At 36.9% G+C, this 20750-nt stretch overlaps 2 protein-coding genes across 3 annotated transcripts; one reads left to right on the top strand and one right to left on the bottom strand.

The window, feature by feature from the left end:
• Window positions 1-6966: 6966 nt before the first annotated feature.
• LOC113287444 (TBCC domain-containing protein 1-like) lies at window positions 6967-14924 on the top strand. The gene is made up of 9 exons (XM_026536206.1): window positions 6967-7579; window positions 8176-8316; window positions 9153-9521; window positions 10797-10901; window positions 12471-12611; window positions 12757-12960; window positions 13210-13302; window positions 13880-13991; window positions 14540-14924. Exons 1-9 carry the CDS (start codon window positions 7109-7111, stop codon window positions 14581-14583), a joined length of 1680 nt encoding a protein of 559 aa, XP_026391991.1. The 5' UTR covers window positions 6967-7108; the 3' UTR covers window positions 14584-14924.
• Window positions 14925-15253: 329 nt separating this feature from the next.
• Window positions 15254-18053, bottom strand: LOC113287445 (rhodanese-like domain-containing protein 9, chloroplastic). Of its 2 annotated transcripts, none has more exons than XM_026536208.1 (7): window positions 17893-18053; window positions 17355-17596; window positions 16993-17143; window positions 16429-16514; window positions 16018-16122; window positions 15738-15933; window positions 15254-15646 (listed from the first exon to the last, which is right to left on the bottom strand). In XM_026536208.1, exons 1-6 carry the CDS (start codon window positions 17931-17933, stop codon window positions 15863-15865), a joined length of 696 nt encoding a protein of 231 aa, XP_026391993.1. In that variant the 5' UTR covers window positions 17934-18053; the 3' UTR covers window positions 15254-15646; window positions 15738-15862. The 2 variants fall into 2 exon arrangements, with proteins under 2 accessions (XP_026391993.1, XP_026391992.1); XM_026536207.1 differs by having other exon boundaries at window positions 15254-15462.
• Window positions 18054-20750: the final 2697 nt, after the last annotated feature.

The following is a 20750-nucleotide window of genomic DNA, read 5'->3' as shown; positions in this document are numbered from 1 at the left end:
CATTAAACTGAAATATCCTATGCAACCACATGATATCATTTTTGCTCGTCTAATGCATAATATGTAATAGTTATATTTTCTCATTTCATGTCATACAAGTTTCGCAGAATACGACATAACAAACTTCCAAAAGAATTTACTTGCACGAAGCTATGGGACTGAACAAAGGATAAAACCATCTAGCAAGTGGAAGAATCATAAACTCCATCTTGCAAGTTTTCTTGAGTAATATATGTGGTTTTACAGCATGTGTAACTAGCAGTTACACATCCATATAGCTTGTGTAACTACTAGTTACACATCCATATAACTACTGAAATACAAGCTCAGCAAGACCAGTGACAAAGAAAAAAAAAACTAAGCATTACAACACTATGAAAATAACCCATGTAATCTAGAGACTCTAAAAGCTACTACTTATCCAACCAACATAAGCTCAAACATGAAATTTTATGCTACTACATCTATTACAACACTATGAAAACACACCAACTAGAATACCACTTGTGTTTCAAGAACAACCATGGTACTGAACAAATTTACTTGTTATTACCGAGCTTCAGACACTATATACGCAGAGCAAAGAGCAGAAGCCTGACTTATATAGCTTGTGTAAACAGCAGTTACACATGCATATGGATTGTGTAACCTGCAGTTACACATCTATATGGCTTGTGTAACCTTCAGTTACACATCCATATGGCTTGTGTAATCAGCAGTTTCACTTGTATATGCCTTGTGTACTCAGAGCATATATGTTATCTTCATCAGCGTTAGAAATAGGGATCAAATAGAGCTACTTGCGATTCTTAAACAGTGAAGACTACTCAATAAATAAGATCAAATAACACTTGATCAACTGAAATGCGGCATACTATAACGTATATAACTAGCAGATGCTAGTGCAACTTCTTTTAAATTCTGCGCAACTTAATTTATTAGGTGAAACAAGACTTTAACCAACACGACGGGTAACTCATGAATCAATGATGTACATTAGACAATGGGTATTTACTACTAAGTCAAACTAAAAACTGCCATGTTTTTCCACGGAGACAAGAATTTATCATTCCACACAATGTGTTCACATGTTAGTATGAATAATTACCATCAAAGCCTAGAAGAGGGTAAGTCACCACATAAGCTCCTGATTTTGCTACAGCTCCAAGAAGAAAAGTTCACTGTATCACATAATAACAACATTAGGCACTTGAACTAGCCTAAACACAAAGATGATAATTATAATATTATCCAATTGACATAACACAAATGAATTTAGGAAGTTGCACACATACATTTATCTCCGCAATAGAGTTAAAATCATTGAATTTTAATTGTTTCTCCAAATCAGAGTTGTTTTCACTTGCAACTACAAAACCTAGCTTCAGCAACATCTGCTCCTCCTTCACCCTATTAATCAAAGACTTGATAAGTTTCATTTTGAAATGAGCATTATGTATCAGTTTCAACTTAGAGATAACATATAATATCTGCGAGATTGTGAGATAGCATTATATAATATTCAACTTAGAGATATCATATAAAACAAATCTGGATCGAACTTAAAACAATCAATCAATAACAGTTAACGCTAGGCATGAGCGCAGTTTGAAAATCAAAGTAAATAAAATTTGTATCAAATAGATGGGTAACAGAGATAATAATTCACTGATTTTGAATCTGAAAACCAAATTTCGATCGAGATAAGAGATTAAGATATAGATCGAACTTTTTTCAAGAACCCTAAAAAAATTCTTATAATTTTTCTTGAAATTTGTTAGTGATTTTCTCTCAAAAGTATGATTAAGGTGAGATTATAACAGGATTACTCTGGAAATCAAACTTTCAAGAACATATACAGGTAGATATTTGCTTGAATCGCTTCGAAAATCGAAGTATAAAATTCGTAACAACAAATAAACTTATCTGCATGTCGATTTGATTCTGTAGATGAATCTTCAGGTGCAGTTGATCTTCTTCATCTTCCATATGATCTCTCTATATCAGATGTGGTTGACCTTCGTAACAACTGAGACTACAGAGGAATCGATGGAGAAGATGAAAAAACGGTGAAAAAAACCTAAAACTACTTCATCTTTGTTGCAGTAGAAGATCTAAAAGAAGAAGATGAAAATGAATCTCATAAGAACCCTAGAATATTTTTTTCTCTGCAAACGAGAGAGATAAAATGAGAGAGAAAGAAATTTGGAAAATGAAAATATCTACCGACATTCCTCTTGTATTTATTGCAAAGGGTAGTTTTGTCAATAAAAAAATACATTAAATAAAATTATGGGCCAGATCTGAAGAGAATTTGATATTTCGGGCCTAGCAATATCATTTTCCTAAAGTATGGAGTTGATAGTGGAGGATCCATTTTGTGGGGCTTCTAAATATTGAACCCATATAGTAGGGTGGTTCTAGTATTTTTCACATTCTAATTCTTCCCTGACTTCTCGTCCGAGTTTTCGGGTCCCAAAAGCGTGCAAACTCAAACCCATCTTCATAACCCGTAACCATTTAGACTCGGACCCAACCACCATTACTCGCTGGTCATCACTGCCATACTCTGTCCCTGTTTTTTTTTTTAACTCGAGCTCAGCTCGTCATCACTGCCAATTAATGGAAACAGCATCTGGCAATACTCCGCTTCATATTCAACTCCATCTTCAATGGAAGCTCCTCCCTGAAACTCATTCAAACTCCATTCACAGCTTCAACTCGTAGCTGCATCCTCAAATCTTCTACACAGCAGGGATCATATCCTCCAACTACAGAACTACTAAGCACAGTGCCATGCTCTAATTCCATCAATCAACTGTAGTAATATCATCTCAGCTTCCTCCTCATGTTATCGGAGTATCACCATGCACTGCCAACCCGTCCCTGTTAAGCAACAACGCTCGAGTCCCAACTGGTTTGGATCCTAGCTCGAGTTCTTTTTCATCTTCCATATAAACTCGATCATAGTATATACTCCTCCGTCCATTCCATTTCACAGACTCGAATACACCATTCCGCCGTAATCACTGCCAATGGTAGAAACAACTGCAATTCTTTCTCCAACTGCCATCACAGCAGCAGCGCCACTCCTCGACTCAAATCCAACACGAGCTTTCTCCTCCTCTCGGCTTCTTCTATCTAACCCATTCAACCATCTTCTCAGCTAATACTACAGCCACAGCATGACCACCAAATCATCACCATCCCCTGTTTTGCTGAAACTCTTCCTTATCGTCATCACGACCCATCATCTTCTGCCGATCGATAATGATAGCATCTCAATACTTATCCAATTCCTCGAGACCATCTATCCCATATTACTCGAGCTTCTTCATTTCTCGCTGCTCCATCTACATGATCTCACAAAACCCAATATCTCAGTCACCGTGGAAGACAGCCTGAAATGGTCGGAGAAGAAAAACCTGGCGTTGTTATCTTAACTCAAATGTGGCAGCCCCGAGTGAATTATCCTGGTGTCTTTATAACTCGCCATTCAGCTGTCAGCTTCAGGAAACCGACAAGCTTAAGTCACCATAACTTCTTCATACGACATCCAAATGATTCCATTCTTTCGCCGTTGGCTTCGTATTTTCGCCCTCTTCAAGATGTAAATGAGAAATCCTTTATTAAGTTTCACTGGGTCCTTGGCCCTTGGCCCTTCTTCACTTGTAAACTTCACTTTTGTAGCTATTTCCACTTCTTTTCGGATGATTCACCTAATAAAAGACAAAAGCTATAAAACTATCATAATACAAGGTAATATGCAAATATTATAGCTAAAACAAGTATGAATTTGACATTCAAAACATGTAAATAAAGCACTTATCAACGGTCTCAAACAATCATCAAACGTGAGTGTCAAAGTAAGAATAAGATACAGGTATCTACTATATTTAATGGGCATGGTTCATCACTTTTCACTAGATATTTATTCAAACATCTAACACCTCATAATACGTGCATATAGATATGGGTACGTCGAAAATAAATGTAGCATACACCTCTTCGTGTCCTAAGAAATTATAGTATGGAATGACATTCATTCACATCATATCGAGAAGGACAAGGGTAGACTTTAAATGGAAGTCATTCTAACAAAACATCATTTTTACCCAATCACTAATCAGATTAGTAGCCTAATCATCGGTAATTCCACAAACGCATGGATTGTAGATATCACAATACCGGAAGCACTAGAACACAACTATCAATTTCTTATCCAATGAAGTATCTAACTATGGATATATGAATCATGAATCATAGAAATTGGGCACCATAAAACATCTTAAACATATTCCATAAAACAAGAACAATTGGGAAAGACAAACTTATTGGTAAGGTTTAGCCTTTAACGGTGAACGCCTTGAAGAATTCTGTTTTCCAGAATCGGTACTTTTCGGACTCTTTATTTGCCGTTAGATTTCCACTCTTAATTAAAGAATTAAAATATACATTTAAACACAGAACACGATATCAATTCTTGTAACTGTTTCACGCCAGGGAATCAGAATGACAATTCACTTTTCCTTTTTCTTGTCCTTTCCAAGCTTGCATGCGCCTAGCCCTAAATAAAACCGGTAACCATTCCAAATTCCATTGATAAAATAACGTTTTAAGATTGTTGGAGATTTATGGTATGGAATCGAAACATCCATGGCTTAAAGTCGCGTAATCGCTTTCCTTAAAACATTATTTGCTCCCTCTCCCTAAAAGTTTGTTGCGGGATCGAATGCAAACCGTTTCTCAGGATACAATCAAGCCTTTGCATGATCGGTGATCAACAACAATCGACGATTCACTCTTGAACTCTAATTGGTATTACTACTCGTTTAAGAAAGAGGGAGATGAGTTTTTAACACAGTGTGTTCTTCAAGTATCACTTGAAACCTTTTTATAGATTGCAAAAGATACAGACACGTATCTTCAACCATATGAAAAGCCCTCATTATACTCCATGTTTGAAACAATTGTGACCTTTGAAATCTTGTTTCAAATTGAAACGCCACTAACTAATTGATGCATCTCTAAAACAGTAACCATCTGATGCCTTTCCAAACAGTTATATAATATCTTTTCCCTTATCTCTCGCAGGTTATGTCAAGAACCCAAACTAAATTTAGTCTATCCATTTGAATACTGATTAGGTATTCAACAAATAAAAATATTAATTATAAGTAAATTGTGAAGAGAAAGGACAAGAGTAACTACAAAGGTATCAATTTTTTTATACATATAAAGGATGGATAATAGTATAATTCGAAATCAACTCCGACAATTTAATCTGATTTTCGCCTATTTTGACAATAATCTTGTAAATCTAATCGAGGATACACTAATATAATTTCTAAGAAAAAAATAAAAAATAAATCCGAGCTCATAATGAATATCCGAGCTCATACTGGCATCTCTAATACCTTTCGTAAAACAACATATTCATCGCACAAGAAATGGTTTAGACACACCTATCCAAACCAATTGGATACTCCACTTCCAAAACCTTGATCCTATCCATTTCTATCTTATCCAAATTGTAGTTGATATAATTGACCCTCTTTCCCGTAACTGGAGACATGATCAACTAAACAACTTTCCACCTAATGCAATCCAACACATTATAAATATCAACCTTCCAATTGATATCCCCCTAGATAAAATAATCTGTCCACTCACACCTAAACACCCTACCAATAACCAATTTTTTTATGGATCCTACCATGCCCACCCAAAATTCATCCTTTCTTGTGGAAAGTTATTAACGAAGGATTACCAACCTTCTCAATGTTACATCACATCAACCTCACCAGCTCCAATATTTTCCCCGATGCAACTCCGAACTAGAAACAGCTGAACACATGCTTATTCACTGCCTGGTGGCAATGGCTGCGTGGACAGGCCTTTCCAATCGCTTATCAAGAAACCAACCCCAAGGTAACAACCAACCAATTCCCTTAAATCCTCAAACAAGCATCTCACATGTACTTCATTCACCTGGACCTGTCTCTTCTATTACATCTTTCTGCTTTCTACTTTGGTCAATCTGGACGACCAAAAATGAACTCGTGTTCAAATAAACACAATCTACTAATGAAAATATCATGGCGCGATCTTTAGCATAACAACAAGAATTTGAATGTGCAAAAAAGATTTCGCCACCAGTTCTCCCCGGGGAACCACCTCCCAGGACTACAACAAGCATCACCAGGACAACAACAACCATCCAAGTAGGCTGGTCCACTCCAACACCAGATTGGTTTAAAATAAACACTGATGGGGCGGCTAGGGCCCATCCAGGTATGGCGGGAGCAGGTTTCATTTGCAGGGATTCGAAGCACAAACTGTGATGACTCTTACGCAACCTCTAGGATTAACTACTACGCTATCTGCAAAGACATGGGCAACCGTGATAGCATCCAGAACTACGACGGTAAGACAATGGACTAAAATGTTATTTGAGACGGATTCGTAGAATCTCATGCGCTATATTAAAACCCCGATAGAAGCACCTTGATATTTTGCAGAAATGATTGCAGAAAATAAATAAAAATGCGACAAATTTCGTGCTGCGCTATTCAACAAAATTATAGAAAAGGAAACTAATCAGCAGACGGTCTAGCAAACTGTGCAGCAGATGGTAGCCAAACTGGAAAACTCAACCACAATAGAAGACCAAGCAAACCCTCGTTTTCTTAACCAGATCCTCTCAAGTAACTCTATGGGAATCACATTCCCACGTATGATCACAATTTAGTTTCTTTTTTATATAATATACATGCTTCAAAAAAAATCCGGATTGTATAAAATCTTAACAATGATTATTGTTTCCGATTACGAACTCATGATGGGATCATTGTAATGACCAAGTAGCATTGAATGCTAGATTGAAAGACCATGAGGCATCATTAACAAAGTCGACCATGGGGAACGTTGTCCATAAAGTATTTACTAATTTTTCTCCACTCAGTTGGGCACATGCATCTCAGCCCACCTTTTCCTTTTCTTCTTCTGCTTTGGTTTGCCTTCATCACTCTCTCATTTCCTCCATACAGCAGAGTCAGAAGAGATCTGTTCTTGTGATATCATTTTTCTCTCTCCTCAGAAGCCAGAGATGAACGAAGAAGCTGAGCCACCATCACTGTCTTCTTCTGTAAAAGAAGAAATATTTGTTCGAGTTAGAAGAGAACCATTCGAGTATGGACTTCTTCCAATTCCAAAACTCATCTTCTCAGATGGAACTGTAACCCTAGGTCCACTCAAAGATAAACTCGTTGAAAAAGCATCTACATCTTCGTATCGTATTGATGCTGATGGCATTTCTCAAGTCCTTAATATCTCGACCGATTATGCTCATCTTGTTATTCAGACACTTGCTTCTGTACTCCCTTCATCTGATTTTGATCCCATCGCCACTCAATCAAATGCTCTAACTGCTGATGTTTATCATCTCATTTTATTTCTCTACATTCAATCTTACAAAAAGCTTCTTCCAAGAACTCATAAAGATTCCGCTTCCGTATCTGATGTTTGGCCTTCAACATCTGCATTTGATGGTTTCGTTTCGTTTCTATCTCCATTGCAGGTACTAATTATCTCATTTTGATTTTATTGCGGTGTGGATTTTGTTAATTCTCTTTTGAGAAAATTTTGACTTCTCAACTGATCAAATTAGTGAGGATTTCGTAGATAATTGATGCTTGGTTGAGAACTTGAAATCACACACACTTCTTTCAAAAAAACACCTAGTTAGGGTTGAGAGGCGTTATGATTATGTAGTCTTATCTGCCGTTCTTTGGGTTCCATAGTATACAGATGTCTAGTTTCAAAAATTCAAATACACTGTGGGGGTGTTTCTCGCACTAATTTCTGAAAAAATAGCAAAAAGGTAGTAAGGCGAAGCCCATTCTACTACATTGGAGCTGTAAACTGTCTTTCACTATTCCCGTGTTGGCTTCTTTTTGTTTTGATGGCCTCTACCTCTGATTGAAGCATGCTCTAGTTTCGTCAAAAAGAAGTCTCATCATCTTAATATTAGTATGTTACTGGGCTATATTTTATTACAAAGCTAACCGTATAATCCAAAAATATGCTGTATATGTTGTGTTTTACAAGTTGGAGATACTGTTGTATTTGTTTGGTTATTCTTATGTGTACTGTGTGTGTGCCATTGAGTTGTAGCTTATGCGCAGCAACAGCCGTCGGTTTATGCCGTCCCAGGCTGATGAGGAGTCCCATCAGTTATCGTATTTACAGAAGCACCTGGCTAACATACTTTCTCTATTGGCGGACTCAGTGGATGGGGAAGATGAGGAATCCCTGGTTAGTATATCCGTATTATCAATTTTTTGTTTCTTCACTCGATTTTAGTTCGGCGAATTCTACCTTTCACGTCTTTAGGGCAGGGTTTTGTTAGTGGTCATATTATAGCATCATAGAGTTTTCTGTATAAAATGGAGGAACAATCAAATTTGTGACGGATTTAATAGTTTATCAAAATCATATGACATCATGGCAATATGAGATCTTCATTCGTTTAACTATTCTTTTGCAGACACTCAACTTTAAACCTGCATTCATTTGCCCAGTTGTTCTTGTTCAGCCGTTCAGTGAATCCAGAGGACCGTCAATCGTTCTTATAATGTATCTAATCTAATAATAGTAGATGACATTATAATGTAACTAATAATAATAGTTCAAGTTTTTTGTAAAATTGACAACTTCAAATCAAATTAGGTGAAGAACCAACTTTGCCAATTCTGACCAAACTCTTCTGCATTGCTGTGAAACAGCATTTTAATTATACAAGCATGTACTACTTATTTAACTTCAAATCAAATTAGGTGAAGAACCAACTTTGCCAATTCTGACCAAACTCTTCTGCATTGCTGTGAAACAGCATTTTAATTATACAAGCATGTACTACTTATTTTTGAAATTCTTTGAACATTGTATTTAACTATCTCTTATGTATGCTGAAATTAGTATGTTAGAGCATAGTTCTGTGCATGCTTATCAAGAAAGGTTCACATTGATTGGAGAACATTTTCCTTTCCTCTGTAGGTTGAACAATCACTGTGTTATTATGCAGAAATATGCATGTCTTCAAGCTTTCTCTCGAAGATGATATACATCTCTACATTTGCTCCATTCTGCAGGTCTTGACCTTAGAACGGTTTGAGCATTTAGGATTTCTTATTCAGTTCGGGGAAAAGGGATCTAACAGAATTCCATTGAGTCAGGCTGCTCCGTTTTTTGCAAATTCAGATCCAGACATGCCTGCCATTCCTGTTCCTGCAGGACAAGTTCATGATTGGATCCTACAAAATATTGAAGCTGCATTAGAACACAAAATTAGTTCAAAAGAAGGCGGGTCAACTGTGGCCGCTGATCAGGATATCCCTATGGCTGACTCAGGTCCCATTTCATGCAAGGGGTTGAGTGAAGGTAGTCAGAGTTTTGTAGAGGGTATCTCCAAAACTTCAGTGGTAAAGCAAGCATCTGATCTTAAGGGATCTTCTGTAAAGGTGAGGGTTATAGCATTTGTTAGTTATGTAAGACTAGCTGCTATGTTTGGAGGTTCGTTATGCTTTTTTTAGCTAGTTTTAGTCGAAGCTGATAATGGCCATAGATTACTTGGATTTTGTGACTGCTAGCTTTGGCAGAATATAGTTGCGCTCATTTCTTTTCTTAGACATTGAGGGTGATGTCATATCATGTTAAAAACTCCGATTCTTAGACTATTCCAGATGTCAGTAGTTACTGTGAACATAATTATTTTGGGCAAAAATTGACATGATTTTAACTCGAAGATACAACCTAAAAACGGAGTCTTAAAAAGGACAGACGCTGTTATATGTTTTATACTTGCTGTTCCCTTCTTCATCAGTTTGGAATTGTTCAAGATTTTGTTATGCCTTGATGTTCCGAAATTACCAAAAATACACAGATAATTTTGACTTTGTTGTCTTTTTGTATTTTGACGGTTAGTTTTCCGTTTGTGTCAACCTTAGCCAATGCTAGTTTTCATCCATTTTAGTACATACCTAGTCAGAGTTTATTTGGTCATGTTGGTTGAAACTTGAAAACAATTCAACATTACTTTAGGGTGAACACATGCAACTGAGCTGTTTTTTTCTCTTCCAGATTTGTAGGGTACGAAGAAAACAAACAAATCAGTATAATTTGATAGTTTCTGATAAAAATAGGACGTGGATGGGTATACGTGCTTTCACAGACCTATTCTACCATTTATTTGACTGGAACACCTGCCAATTATTTTTTGCATTAAATTCCCTTGGATTACAAATTGTTCTGAATACTTATACTTATTCAGAACGCTTATACTATTTACAAGCTATAGGCTTGATAAGTTGATAACTGAAACTTCCTGTTGTGGTCAAGTTCGTGAGCATCTTGACTAGGCCTAGGAAGATCTATACGGGTGAAATTCATACAGTCAGTCCATAAGCCGCTCAAAAAAAGAGAGAATCCTGACACTTTGTGAACCATACCATGTATTTGTCAAGAGTAACACTAGATAATCAAACAGTATAATTACTCTGGACTATGCACCATGGAATTTTATGTTATCTTTATCTATCTCATGTACGATCAAGTTTAGAAGCATATCCAGTTTGATAGTTATTCTGGTTGAATTTGGCAACTACCCTCATCACTTCCGTTGCAAGGTCACTTTTATAATAGGTATTCCGGTAACCTCTTTAGCAAGAAAATTCTTTGTTTGATCATCTTAAGAGTCTGTAAACTCAATAGTTCTGAAGTACATTTCCTTCTTGCAGGTTCTTAATTGTCAGGACGCAGTGGTCTACATATTAGCACCGTTAAAATATGCAACTGTGTACGGATGTTCAGATGCAACTATAGTTTTTGGAGCTATTGGGAAAGTATGTGTCAAGACTTCTGTTATTTTTACTGATAGATATTTGGTTATCTTGCAGCAGTGCGTTTCTTAGAAATGTTAGCGTTTTAATTTTCCTTGTAGGTATGTTCATTTAATGTGGTTTTTAATCTTATCAGGAGTCTTTTTACCTATTTAAATTTATGAGCAAGTTGAGAAACTAAGTGAACTTTCTATTACTTAATTTTGTCTGTTCAAGGCGGTATGAGAGTAATATGTCAAATTGACAGAAGCAGCATCAGTTGGTTTAATTGACTTGTTGCTTAAACCTGAGAAATCAATGATGTTTTTGCTGCTTCATTTGACTATAATATAACTCATCTATGCATGATTGTTGCATCTTCTTGATCTTTCAAATCTTCGCATTGTATGTCAGGTAGAATGTTCTGTCTATCATAACTTGTGTCATTGTTGGTCTCTGATGGCTGTAGTCAGTCAGCCGTCCAACCAAAGAAGTGAAAATCCATATTTGTTTCTTTTCTTCCAGTCCGTCTTATCATATTTCGTTTTTATAAGACTTCTTTTACTGAATATTGTGTTATCAAACCCTCTTCGTGTTGCTCACTTGTTGAGGTATTTTTTTAGTAACCTTGTGCATTGACTTCTCATTTTTCCCACCCATCTCAGCATCCAGATCCCGGCTTTGTTATTCTAAACTAGAGGACTAATAACTGATGGGTTTGTGCATTATTATATGTATGTATGGATCACATCTATTAACAGATATAGGTTTCCTGTTTTAGTTAGGTTTTCAAATGCCCCACGAGAAACTCTTCAGTTATTGAATGTTTGGAATTTGTGTGGAAACAGAAAGTTAAAGCCTAAAAGGAGAGAGTTTTTGATACTGCCAGGGACAGGTGACTACATTTGTGGAACCACTCTTTCACCATACAGTTCTCAGAAACAATGGTTCTTTCCTTCCATAAACCTCTTGTCTCTCTGTGGACTCGTGAGGGGAACCCTGCCACATGAAATACCCACTGGTCTGGGAGAGGCTCATATTAAGTTGGTTGGAGGGGTGAAACTGTCTAACACACAGTGATCCAACTTCTTTTTATTGATGTATGAGATTACTGACCCTACTTTTCTGGATGAGCAGCCTCTTTGGATGTCTCTTTTGTTTCAGTTCTCCTGATGTCAGAAGAGGCTCATTTTACATGTGAAGGATTTTGTTTTAGCTGTTGTACCCAATCTATCTTCCCATTTAGGTTGAAGTTTGTGTCTGGGACATAGCATCTAAATGTTTTTCGCCTACACAGTTATCATCCATTTTAGTGCTCCTAAAAGAAGCTGGTGATAGGTCTAGAAATGTCAGGATTATTTTGTTGAATCGCCTAACTGTTCTTGCATTTGAGAGAAGTTTGCTCAAATGTCATTAATATGGAGTGAAGAATAGTTGGTATATGATTTATCATACAACAGATTAGTGACACTTGATCAAGTATATTCATCTGTATAACTATGTTCCTGTAGGTTAATTTTTCATGGTATCTTGTGGGTTCCGGTTGAATGTTGATTATGTTTTGACTTATATGGATTCTATGTTTTACTCAAGGCCGTTCGTGTGGAGCACTGTGAACGACTTCAAGTGATCACTGCAACTAAACGGATAACCATTGCCAATTGTCGTGAGTGCGTGTTCTATGTAGGAGTAAATCAGCGGCCACTATTTCTTGGGGATAATCATAAGTTGCAGGTGAAGCCTGTTGCTCTAAACCTTCTTATAATTCCATAAACTCCTTCTAATCTATAGAAAATATTGTTGATAGACATCATGGATTCATTTTCATCCCACTCAGTCTAGAAAACTGTTCAGAATTATTTTGTCTTTCTTTCATCAGGTGGCCCCATACAATACTTTCTATTCGCAGCTGCAAGAGCACCTGAGCCAAGTTGGTGTTGATACAACTATAAACAAATGGAATGAACCACTTGTTCTGGGTGTGGTGGATCCACACGATTCATTATCTCATCCTGCAGGGGTCTCTGATGTTCAAGCTGAGTCTGCTACATGCCTAAATCCTGATCATTTTACCAACTTCGTGGTACGTTGCTATCTCAGTTTTGTCTTAATATGTTTCAAGCTCTGTAGTATGATTCCATTTCTTCTTTGTGTGGTAGTTTTTTCCTTTATCAAATTACAGGTGTTTGTAGCTGAACTTCCTCTGTTCTCAGAACTTACGAGTTAGGAAGTCTAGTTCGGTCATGATAGATTTTATTTTAGTCGTGATACTTTATTGCATACCTAATTGCTTTGATTTGTAACTTTTTTGGTTTTCTATTCTGATGTACAGATTCCTAACTGGTATGGCAGTGAAACACCGAACCCGACGAAACAAAATCCATTTGCATTGCCTGATATGTACATGGCATCTCAGAAAAAAAATGTATGTTAAAAAGTTGCTTATATTTTACCAATGGGTGCAACCTGTGATTGACTGCGTGGCTCTTTAGGCGTTGTTTGGCACCTTTGAATTTGTTGTCGAAAGGGATTTCGTCTGCCAGGGAAATGAAACCCCCAAACCAATTTGGCCAATCTAGAGTTTGTGTAGCATTACAACCTGTCCACTATTTGTATGTGAGGGAGACAAATAGAAAACCTGCTGTATAGTGTCGAGAGAACAGGAGATGTGGAGAAAAAAATTGGGATGTGGGGCTGTTTTGTGATTGAAAAGATTGAAGAATAGGGAAGGTACGGGGGAAATAAAGCTTCACATACCTGACGGTCATGAGCATCATCTAGGCTGGGTTTGAGAATACCATTTACGAATTAAAAATGCACGTTCCTCACCTACCATTGTGGTTGTGAACTTGTGATACCTCGAGGACCAAGCGCCGCCTTAGTTTAAGTTATTCACTCAGTTATTCTGTATTCTCCAGCATTTTTCGTGTCCATATTTCATACTGGTGGTTCTTTATAATTGTCTCTGGATGTTTTGTGCTGAGGTATACTATTTTGTTCAGCATCAGGGTCTAGAGGAGATCAGACAGGCTTTACGAGATATTCAACTTGAAGAGAATCGAAAACGGGAATTATCATGTGCTCTCCACGTATATTTTAAGGATTGGCTGTATGGTAGGCTCGTTTCTGCTTTGCATGTATTCTTTTATATATTTTTCTTGCTATGGAATTAATTAGAGTAAGTGTATATCCGTTCCTTGCTCCCTCAAGGTAATTTAGATAATATGTGATTAAAATATGTTCCAAGTTGAGTTGGCTGATCAGCTTGCCATGTATAAGTCCCCTATTTGAAGGCATGTTCTTCTATGCTGGTGAAAGCCAGGTGATACCAGCTTGTTGTCAAGTTGATTGGTTGTTCTTCTGCCATTGGAGGATCTCCCGTCTTTACCCCGAATATTTAAACCGGGCCTCTGCTAGCCATAGCATCTGCGCATTATATGGTGTTTCTGTTGCTTACTATTGTGGTTGTAGTTTATCTTTGGACCATGAAGCCTGTTCTGGCAAGTTATAATCAAGCTTTGACTAACAACTTGTTTTGTCCTTCCTTTGATCTTAGTTGTTGGGTGCTGTACACCAGAATTAGAATCCTTTGATCTTAGTTGTTGGATGCTGTACACCAGAATTAGAAAAAGCAGTTTGACCTAGTTGTTTTGATGTTGCAGCTTCAGGAAATATCCGCCAGCTCTATTGCTTACACGGTGATTAAAGTTGTGCTATTTTTACATCGGACTGATCAAGCTCTCCACGAGGTTGTAAATTAAGAAATCTGGTTCCCCATCTCTTTGTTTTTGTATGTTTTGCTTTTGTAATTGTTAGACATGTAGAATCAGAAGATCATCAATCTCATCTATGGTGTAATTTTGCACCATTCATTCTATGTATCCATCAGAAATGGTGTGTTTTGTTACATTAATCTGTACTTAGGGTTCATTGTTGTTTTTTTTTTATGTTCATTTTTCGGAGATTTTTAAAGATGTTACCATGTATAACATTGAATTGAAAAGAACATAGCACTCGAAGGAAGGTAAAACCGTAAAAGTTTGATTATATATATATATATATATATATATTCTGTCAGCAATAAGTCAGTATCTCACTACTTGTCATGCTAAACATGAGAAGCATCTGTTATGGGGGGGTCTTTTTTGGCCATACCAAAGAGAATTATACCAGTATACATTTGTTTGGGAAGAGTTGCTCCATCAAGTCCCGTGAATGTGATTCCAAATACTGGAGATGTGTTTAACCAGTGGTCGGAATACTTGTCTGGGTACCTCGTTAAAATGCCTCTTTAAACTCCTCTATCGGTGGACTACTCTCTGAAGGAGATGAGCTAGTTGCGGAAGTTGCTTGATTCTTCCATGGTTCTTTTTAACTTTGTAGTTTAACCCACGACAACTCTACCAACTTTAATTAGATACCATTTAACAATACGGACATGATGACTACATGCTAATAACACAATATACAGTTTCTCAGCAGAAAATTTGCTCCCAAAGTTTGAATCCAAAGTGCTTGGTGTAAACAAACCCTTCAGTTTCCTGACACTGCATGCTCAACCATGAAAACTGGTAGTGACCTCGTTCTGCATAGTCGGATATATATCACTTGTGAGTAAAAAGCAGCAGGATAAGAACCCAAGAAAAGAAGCATTATCTAATTCATCTTTACACTTGTGCCTGTGCTCAGTCACTGTAGGCACTAGAAGGCGACAATTTCTCCCTATAAATTCGAAAAGGAGTCATCACATACTTCAGTTGATATTAAAGCTGCAAATGTATGTGTGCATCCAGTTCAGTGAACTTCGAAATCAGGAGTTTTGGTTTATTTAACGTTGTGTCTGAGATTATTTTACTTTACCTATTTAAGATGCTGTTGAAATTCAACTACTTCCCTTTTGTACTCCATGGTATCTTTTGCTTCAAACAGCCATTCAACACTGTTTAGTTGAATTCAGGGACTTTAAGTATTCCCAACTATTATAACTAGCTTCCTGGGACCATCTGAAGTATTTTCTCTGCTTGATCCGGGAAGAAGGTTATGAAAAGATATGCGCCTGTCAAAAAGAGGATATAGCAGAAAACTGCTTAGCTGAGCGCACTTGGGAAAATAAAATATTTATGGAAAGAACAATACTTACAAATGAGAACTGTGCCAAGTACAGCTGAGATCTTGCCCTGAACGGTTACCAGTCCAGCCTTGCCTGCATTTTGCAGCTCAGCTGAACCAACTGATTCAAATGTTCCTGCAAGGAAAATTGAGAAGGTCCTTGGTTTCCACTACTGTATTTGAAAAGGAAAAAACTATACAAAGAGAACACAAAATCTCGTATTGGATTTGTATATACTGTTATCGTAGAACTTAAAACATTGCTGCCAATGGCTCAAATGATCCACTACCACAGCTGATAAGCAGTCCCCTCAGTTCCCTAAAATTTTCATCTATATCACCACTTAAATTTCCTAATCATCTCTTTCAATCATTTTACAGATATAGATGATGACATGAACGAGACTAGTATCAGTCTGACGATATAAGTGAGGAATCTTGCCTGGCTTTACTGACTGAAGCCCAGAGGTTATACAAGATATGTTTTCAAACCCTGCTTTTTCCAGTTCATTAGCAGCTGCAGAAGACCTTCAATTGAAAACAAAACAACATAAATCTTTCAAATGAAAAATTCAAAAAAGCTACACCACATTCTCCTAGACCAGATATAATATGCTGTAATAGTTCATTAGCATGTTGCAGTTACATTTACCAAGGAATAAAAACCAACTGAAGTGGAGGTAGACATCAATTAACACAAAGCATAGCCAACTCTATTTGGGTCGTCACAGACAAACCGTCTCGACAGCAGAACTTCAAAAGTTGGTCCTCAGAAATATAATCAGACTAAGAAACATACTTTGCCTAGACCAGACAAATTTTGAAGGTTAATCTTGTCGGTTGCCAATAGATTTTGTTCATTTTCCACCGAGTTCGTTTTTTTTTCTTTCTTCCGTACATAAACTTATTTGGTCCATGTCCATTTGGTATCATTTTTCGAACTTCACATTTATTATCATTTAAAATCTTATAACCAAAGAAAAGACTAGCAAAGGATGTAATGCACCTCAATCCTTCTTGGCAGACTAGTAACAATTTACTATCTGGCGAAAACTGACTTCTAACAGACTTCACAAATTCTGTGTTACGCTTAGTGAATGGTATGCCAAAGAACAACCCTGAAAAGTTGTTGTGCACAGTCCTTTTCACAATCGTACCTGTAATATTTCAAACCCATTGCAACAAGAAACTTGTTACAGCTACTAGTTCTTAGACAAAATTTACTGTGTAAGATGCTTTTAGATCTGTTACAAAAGTTTCTCCCAAAAAGCTGATCAAGACACAATTGCAGTACAGTATATAGACAAAATACCACAAAAGTGGCTCATATACTAAAAGTGAACCTCTACCAAGTCATCGTATGCATACCTGGATCATTGTCCTTGTCTTCGATAAAAAGAGGCACGTGATAACATGATTTAATATGTGCTCGATCATATTGAGAACTGTCCCGTACATCCAAAACCACATACCCCTCTGCAGATACAAGTTCTTTGGCCTCGTCGCTGCTCACATAATTAACTTCAGCTCTAATTTCCACATTTCTCTTGCGGAGTGGTTTGCAGGTCATAATTCTTTTGTGGTTATTACTGAAGTTCAACTGAGATGTCCTACAATTCAGACACACTCAATCTATCATCCCAAAGCACACATGTTATAACTAGAGTAAATTATGGTGTTGATTGAGTTTCCAGTTCAGGTAGTTGGGAATTTGGTGTATTGCGATTTTCCTTTGCTAAGCTACTCAAAATTAAAAATTATCCTTTTCCCGAAATGAATTACTTAATTTTCTAATTTATAACAATCCGGAGATATTTATGAAATGTTAAACAAAATAATTGAATACAATGTACTCCAAGAACAAAGAGAGAAATATGAGCAAGTTCTAAACTCTATTAGGTTTTACCTTGTGAGAGAAAGGGAAGAACAGCAACCTAAGCTTGCCATCTTAAACTCTTTAAGGATGAGTGAGGCAGAGAGACAGGAAAGAGATAGCGAGCTCACTCACTCAGGGTTCAAGTTTACGAGTTGACTAATAACTTCTTTTGGTTATCTTCCACAACGGTCCATATAACTGAGCTTCTAGAAATCAAACCAATCAATAATATAATGCCACGTCGCGCAATAAAACCGCAACACTGGATATACTGGATTATATCCTTCGGAGGAGGATCTGTGCTGTTTTCTATATGTAAAGGTTAATGAAAATAGCTCACATTTCCCTCATCCTACCGAGAGCATTTCCAATGATGTTTGGGTTTATTAAAAGTATTGATTCCAGTGGGATTTTGGATATTCTTACCAAAGTATTTTCAACGATGGATTGTTGGATAACCAAAAGCTGTGCTTAGGTGGCAAAATGAGAATGGATGATAGTAGCTATAAGCCAATAACACTCTGGCATCCAAACCGAAGTCATCAATTTTCATTAATTTTGAGAGTTTTAATATTAGAAAATCTACATCGGATGTTGTCAAATACTCGTTATAGAGTGTGCACGTGACATTTCAATGAGATGAATGTATCTAATTCACATTTTTTACGAGAGTGTGTATAATAGTGGATTCCAAAAATCTTAGAGCATCTTTACCGAAGGATGAAAATATTACTTTTTCATGATATACGTGATTTCATCTCGAATAGTTAGGTTCTACGGATTAGGAGGGATGAGATAATAAATGCGAAAATGTTAAAGAAAGTCTTAACGACACCTTTGGATTCACCTCCATGTCATATTTTTCAGTAATTTTTTTTTTTAAGCGTATGCGAGACTGAAAGTAAACCTACACGCCGGGACTTGACTGAGCAGGAGGCTAACCTGGTACATCTGCTAAGTGAAATGTGTGTTATCCGCTTCAGAATTGGCTGTCTAAAAAAACTACAATAAGTGATGGTTGGATTATTCGCCTTAACGGAAGTGAATTCTTGTTTTATCTCTTGAACAACAAGTACCTGTAAGCTTAAGAAATATAAGGAGGGGCCAATGCAAGGAGGAGGGTCTAATTGTCTAAGAAAAGTTTATTTTATTGTGGGTTCAGTAAGAGTAATAGGCCGTGTGAGAGATTGAGTCAGATAACTCTCAGGCCAGAGTACGAACCCAGTAATTCAACAATTGATCCTATAAAAATCTTTGTACTATACAGAAAGATGCACATTTCTCCTACCCAAAATGAAGGAGAAATATCTTCGATTAGATGGATCAGATTGAAAAATGGAGGATTAAGTTATATGATCTTAAGAAGTGCATATGGTGCATCATTGAAGTATGTTCTTCCTAAGAGTTCCTCTTGTGTCGTTCATGTTCTCGGTCTTGGTTGTTCATATCAGGATCTCCTCTTTCACCTCCCGTACACTGTTTCTTTCACAAGAAGCTAGGTGGAAGATGTGGGTTTGTTAAAGACCACTGGAAGTAATATTTTCAGTTGTATCCTATACTTTTCTGTCTTCATTCTAAGTTCTTTCATGGAAGCCTTGGGGACTCAGAGCATCATCTACTCTTAGCACTTTCCGAAGAAGTTCGAATTTGGAACCCTCGGTACCTCTTCTGAAAGTCGATGTCTTCGACTTATATAGAGTATCAGCACAACCATTTCCTTCTCTGTAAACATTAGAAAAGACGAACTGTATGGACGAAATGAATCTCATGTAATTATTGAAAATGTGGGGGGTCTAACAACCACACCCAACAATTCGTTTGGCAATCTGAGAGGACTTACTCCAATACACTTTCTAGAGAATCAACTAGACAGTCAGACTCAATCTAGAGTAAAGTATATCAAAGAGTTTAATATCTCTAACTCTTAATTCAATCCGCAATCAGCAAATAGAAATCTGTGAGCCCGATTGAATATAAGAGGAGTTACTTGAACAGTACCAAATACCAATGTTCAAGTGTCAATCAATGTAAATCAACAACCAAAGGTTGGATATTCTAATTGATTGATCTTAACGCACAACCTGTAATATTTCAATTATATAACAAAATATAATGCGGGAAAGAAATAACACATACACCAAAATTTTGTTAACAATGAAACCGCAAATGCAGAAAAACCCCGGGACCTAGTCCAAATTGAACACCACACTGTATTAAGCAGCTACAAACTCTATCCTACTACCAATTAGCTTCGAACTGGACTGTATTTGAACCCTAATCAATCTCACACTGATTCAAGGTACAGTTGCGTTCCTTACATCTCTGATCCCAGCAGGATACTACGCACTTGATTCCCTTAGTTGATCTCACCCACAACCAAGATTTGCTACGACCTAAAGTCGAAGACTTGATAAACAAATCTGTCTCACACAGAAAGTCTATAGACTGAATAAATATGTCTCCCACAGAAATACCCAAGAGTTTTTGTTCCGTATTTTGATAAATCCAGGTGAACAAGAACCAATTGATAAACCGGACTTATATTTCCGAAGAACAACCTAGTATTATCAATCACCTCACAATAATCTTAATCGACTAGTGAAACAAGATATTGTGGAATCACAAACGATGAGACGAAGATGTTTGTGATTACTTTTGTCTTGCCTATCAGAGAAATTAATCTCGAATCAATTATTTCAATCGTACTCAATACGATAGAATCGGGCAAGATCAGAACACGCAACTACAAAGAAGATAGTTGAGTCTGGTTTCACAATCCCAATGAAGTCTTTGAAGTCGTTAACTTATAGGGTCTCGATAGAAACCTAAGGTTAAAGGAGAATCGACACTATTTATGCAACTAGTAACACACATGAGGTGTGGGGATT

Source organism: Papaver somniferum, chromosome 6, assembly GCF_003573695.1.
Source record: "Papaver somniferum cultivar HN1 chromosome 6, ASM357369v1, whole genome shotgun sequence".
NCBI lineage: Eukaryota > Viridiplantae > Streptophyta > Magnoliopsida > Ranunculales > Papaveraceae > Papaver > Papaver somniferum.
This window is presented reverse-complemented; position numbering and strand designations above follow the sequence as displayed.

Coding starts and splice junctions, on each gene's coding strand:
- LOC113287444 (XM_026536206.1), top strand. CDS start 7,109: ATGAACGAAGAAGCTGAGCCACCATCACTGTCTTCTTCTGTAAAAGAA. Junction 8,317..9,152: donor GGGAAGATGAGGAATCCCTG/GTTAGTATATCC, acceptor TCCATTCTGCAG/GTCTTGACCTTAGAACGGTT. Junction 12,612..12,756: donor GGGATAATCATAAGTTGCAG/GTGAAGCCTGTT, acceptor TTCTTTCATCAG/GTGGCCCCATACAATACTTT.
- LOC113287445 (XM_026536208.1), bottom strand. CDS start 17,933: ATGGCAAGCTTAGGTTGCTGTTCTTCCCTTTCTCTCACAAG. Junction 17,144..17,354: donor AGACAAGGACAATGATCCAG/GTATGCATACGA, acceptor GAAATATTACAG/GTACGATTGTGAAAAGGACT. Junction 16,123..16,428: donor GCTTCAGTCAGTAAAGCCAG/GCAAGATTCCTC, acceptor TTTTCCTTGCAG/GAACATTTGAATCAGTTGGT.